The following is a 5,000-nucleotide window of genomic DNA, read 5'->3' as shown; positions in this document are numbered from 1 at the left end:
AAGAGAGCTGAGGCACAAGGGTGGGTGGGAGAACGGAGAGCCTGCTTGCAGGCTAGAGCCTACCAAGTTGAAGTATTGAAGATGTGTGCGCATGTCGACTAGAGGTTCATAATAATAAACAACTGGCTTGGTTGATAAAAGTGAGTTTTATCTTTAAAAGAATAAAAGGAAGGGCTTGATTAAGAATTTTATGATGACAATGCAGAGTTGTGTTAAGTACTGCACTTTTATTTCATTTTATGTGGCACAGTTACAATGTGAAATATAATTTAATTGAAGAATCAGATTTAAGAAATTCACCTGTATGGTAGTATGTTCAAATACTCTTTAGTACTGCACCAATGGCTTAGGAGAAAACCAATAACAAAGGCTGTTCCTTTGGTCTGGAATTATCCTACAAACTGGCCATGCATTCTTACAGCTGTTTATTTGGTGATGTTTTCTTCCATTACAAGCAAGACTTGATGTGACCTTGATGTAATACAACTTTCACTGCCTTTTTGATAGACGTGATGTGAATGTCGAAGAGATCTGGATGAGTATTTTACAATGTCAGTGGGAATTTACAACTGAGATGATGACTGGTTAGCTTAGTAGGTTGAGTGTCTGACAACTGTGCAGGTGGTTTGACCCAAGGTGACAACCGGTAGCTTTAGCAACTACAATGACAACTGCAACAAGAATATCATCTCAAAATTATAATTATTATATATTCATGTTATTGCAATCAATTTGCGACTAATGGCAGATTTTTAATGCAACAGAGGTGTGGCAGTTCCTCGAGAATGAAACTGGTATGCACCGCGCTTTATTTAGGGGCAGAAAATGAAAATTTCTTCTCAAGTTCTGACGATCTTCATGAAACCTTAAATTTGGTCATTTCATGTCATTCTTTTCTTGAAGATGGCAAAGAAATGGACATAAAATTGTATAAAAACTGCATGTGCAGAGCATGCAAAGCTATTGTTTTTGCTCACTAAAATATGAAAAATTAATGTGTGACGTTCTCGTTGCATAAACTGTCCCGGTTGCTAAAGCTCCCCAATACCTAGTACAGAACTCTGGGTTCTAAAGTATTTCACCTTGCAACTCTATGTAAAACAAGCCCAAATACTCTTAAATAAGGCAAAAGCTATGTCCAAAAAATGCAGCTACAAAGTAACTAAATGCATTTTGATTTTGATAAGCGCCACGAAGTCAGTTCCCTTGCCTTCAAAATCAACTTTATTACACTTGTGTCCAGAACTATCCCGCAACTGTCCATGTAACTTTACTCTTCAAGTTGACATAAACAGTCAAAGCAACTCCGGTACCTTAATGCTGACACTAACTGCATTGTTGCAAACAAGTAGTTCGCATGAAGATTTAAAGGGACACTGTGATGTTTATCAAGCTTTGGCCTGCAGCTAATTAGCTGCATTTCTGCACACAATAATAATTATTGATCAAAGCAAGGTCCCCTCAACCATGGCCTTATTCAAAGGTTAGGTATCTCAGTACACAACTCTTAAATGGTCTTTTCAAGCTCAATGTAACCAATCAAACATTTTTGAATAACATTTATTTTTCCTGACACTCAAGTAGTGTTAAAGAGGGGTGACAAATAGACCCTTCAAATTTCCAAGTGCTTGCAAAATTTGGCTGTTGCTCGATTAGCTCGCAAATTTTAGACAAGTGCTTGCTTGCTTGAGCTCACAAAATTTATTTTTTGCAATTACTTGCATGCTCAAATTCTGATTGAAATTTGCTCCCACCATGGCTTGAAAGTTCGTAAATTGTTCTTCATCGATGTTTTGGTTCAGAAATAATGCTTTACTACATTGCACCGGGCCCCTTTCGATCTACTTCAATAAAAAGGGGCATAGCGGAAAATTTACTGAGTAGCTCCAAGTAGAACTCTAAGTGCTCGCTGCTCGCTAGTTGCATGAATTCGGTCATTGCTCATGCTCACGAAATAAAACACCGAGATCGCATGGATCCTTGCAAAGATCATTCTTTACTCCTCTAAAGGAAAGGGATTTTTCCACCAAGTTTAGCTCCACTCTCATTCCACCTCCAAACCAGTGGTTTAACATTGAAGATCAGTGAATTACACTTGCGACTCCTGCAGGAGGTGCAGTTCATCATATAAGGAGTGAATTTTCTTTGATCTGGCTTGGGAGTTCAGTTGGTCAAACAGGTTCGCATATTCAATAAAACGTTCCTTGGTCCTCCCTTTCCAGTTTGGAAGTTCCATTTTCTGTTCTTTAGGGTTAGTGACACCGCCTTGCAGGGGCTCAAGGCAAAGTCCGCCACTTCCTCATTTCATTAAAGTAAATGAAAATTGCATGAAAATATTTTGCATTTTCACCGAGCTACCTGGTACTCAACGCAACATGAAGACCATCGTCATCGGAGCCGGGCATATTCGAGGTTGCTCTGACGTGTGATTTAATCAAGAGCAAACACCTTCAACGAGCGTTTAACCTCTTGCGTTGGCCAGAACCCAAACCCAAGCCGACGCATCGCATCCTAGACCGAGGAGGAATATCCATAGCGGAACAAAGACGACGTAATACGAAGAAGTAATGATATTCTCAAGTCGACAGCAAAGTACAATGATGAAACTAAGCTTGGAGGCTACCATGAACAAGAACCAAACTTTTCTCGCGATGCTGTAGCGGTTTGGGTCGACGCCATCTTTGATATGTCGACATATTCGGAACAAAATGAAGAAGATTACAAAACAGTCAAAAATCAGAAACGGAATGAAAATAATAAACCAAAACCAGTCTGTTTCTTTGTCAAGCCGAATGACCAGAAAAATGAGAAAGAGAACAACTACGATCCAAACTCCTAAAACTCTGTAAAATGAAGCGTTCGCCATTTCGTCAGTTTGTCAAGTGAAATAGACAATTTATGCTTTTTACACATAGTGCTGTTTGATTCTTGAGAAACCGCTGGGTTGACGAGCCGCTATTTTCCCGGAAAGACGGAAGATGAAATTTTCCTCAGCTGATCTTTGATTGCCAGTATTTTCTGATTGTTTGATAAGCTGCAGCAATTAAGAGGTGATAACGAAAGACGATCACCTTCTGGATGGATGCGGAAAGTCTCTCAGAACAGATCGAAGAAATCGAAGCGCTGTCTGCTATTTACGGCCAAGATTTCCTTGTCGTCGACGAAGCAAAAAGAATCTACGAGATCCGCGTTTCACACGAGAGTGACTCGTGGTGGTCTGCAACTCTGCAAGTTCTTTTGCCCCCGGAATATCCATCCAAAGTACCTCCTGTTTTTGAAATTCACTCTGCGTGGATGTGTGAAGCTGATCTATTCCAGGTGTCGGATTTGTTTTACACAATTTCTCGCGATCATCATGGCGAAATTCTACTTTATCAGTGGGTGGAAGCCTTGAGGGCATTTATTGACAAAAGTCAGCAATCAAGGACAGAAGAAGGTAATTATAAAGCAATCACAGACGAGTTTAGTTCGATTTCTTTTCTTTGAAAGAGCGATTGATAGCTAGTGTATGTTTGCGAAGATGTTATCGATATGCTAATTCGCAGAAAATCATAGTATTAATTAAAACTCTTTCACTCCTGTAAGGGCCAATGAGACTTATAGATTTTACTCTGTCTAACGCCTGACGATTTTACTCGTCAGTGGGGAACCCCACAGGAGTGTAAGGGTTAAGATAGAATTTTTCGGTGACGCGATTTCAGTTTCTTGTTGATCAGCTGATTGTCAGGTCAATTAAATATAGTCAAAATGCGCCATTAAATAAGCTCAGAAAGCAACCATTTCGCAACTCAATCGACTCAGTGATCGACTGTAGTGCTGCACTGTTGTCGCACGCTCGGCACTAAAATTTCCTATCAACGCTGTGATACTATTTGCTTTGTTTCATGCACAGTATACTTGCAAAAACTTCCTGATGATTGGCTGAGAGCGTGTGAATTAATCCCAAACAGTCCAGAAAATTGAAATTAGTGGAGACAGTATATATATTTTTAGTATGTATATCATTAATGTTAAACTAATTGCATGACTTTGCAATTTTCACCAATCTCATAATCCAGTTCTTTTTTGGGGGAAAGGGGGGGGGGGGGGGGGCGGGGGTGGGGCAAGGGGGTTATTTGCATTAGAACAATGGATATCCAGTTCACTGCAGCGTGATACAGTTCCAAGAGTAAATAACTTGACATGTATTGTTTTTATGTAAAGAACCCCCCAAAACGTACTGCATTATGGGATAAGTGAAATAGCGAATTTGGAATGAATAAGTACTTGTAAATTTTTTCAAAGAATACAAATTATTGTACTCTCCCTATGGGCTCATGCAATTTTGTTCATCTTTGAAAAAAATTGCTCTAGCTTATTTATTCCAAATTGCACTCAAAACTATGTGATTACCTATACAAATCTTAAGTTTAAAGTTAAACTACACTGCCATCAATAACTGAAGTAGAATATTTGCTTTTATCCACATCCTATTATAATTAAAAAAAATTAATGCAGAAATTTTGGTAAGAAAAGCATGGGAAAGAAATTTTCAGCATAAAAAAAATTAATAGGCAATTTTCAACAAACTGGTCACATGACCAGTAATAATTGGTAAATTTGACGCTAGGGCTTGATGAAGTCCACAGCATCACATAACTTATATGTAAGTGAAAATTTACATGAGCTGGATTTTGGTTTTCTGCTTCCCTCAGGCAAGAAAGAGGAAGTGGGTGGAACAGTTTCAATAAAGGTCAGTGACAGTGGTAATGAAGAACCTGAAATTTGTGACTTTGATTTGGAATCATTAACTGTGTCAGATCAAGAAGATAATGCACTTGGGGCTCTTCAAAGTGCAAAGTTAGAAGACAAGCCAGAGATTATTCATGGTGAACCTTTCACAGACAGAAAAAGCACCTTTCAAGCTCACCTTGCTCATGTAGTAACTCAAGAACAAGTGAAACAAGTTATGGAAGAACTGAGGCGAAATAGAAAAATAAGCAATGCTGCTCATAATGTGA

General features: G+C 38.9%; 1 protein-coding gene across 1 annotated transcript in view; it reads left to right on the top strand.

Annotated features, from left to right (window-relative positions):
- Window positions 1-2,937: 2,937 nt before the first annotated feature.
- The window catches only part of LOC138004074 (protein IMPACT-like), a 2,481-nt gene continuing 418 nt past the window's right edge, over window positions 2,938-5,000 (top strand). The window contains exons 1-2 of the mRNA XM_068850472.1: window positions 2,938-3,436; window positions 4,695-5,000. The exon at window positions 4,695-5,000 is cut by the window's right edge and continues 418 nt beyond it. Coding sequence (XP_068706573.1) covers window positions 3,079-3,436; window positions 4,695-5,000 — 664 coding nt within the window. The 5' untranslated portion in view covers window positions 2,938-3,078. The remainder of the gene's footprint in view (window positions 3,437-4,694) is intronic.

Source organism: Montipora foliosa, chromosome 5, assembly GCF_036669935.1.
Source record: "Montipora foliosa isolate CH-2021 chromosome 5, ASM3666993v2, whole genome shotgun sequence".
Taxonomy (NCBI): Eukaryota; Metazoa; Cnidaria; class Anthozoa; order Scleractinia; family Acroporidae; genus Montipora; species Montipora foliosa.
Note: the sequence above shows the minus strand (reverse complement) of the source record. Positions and strands in the feature narration are given on the sequence as shown.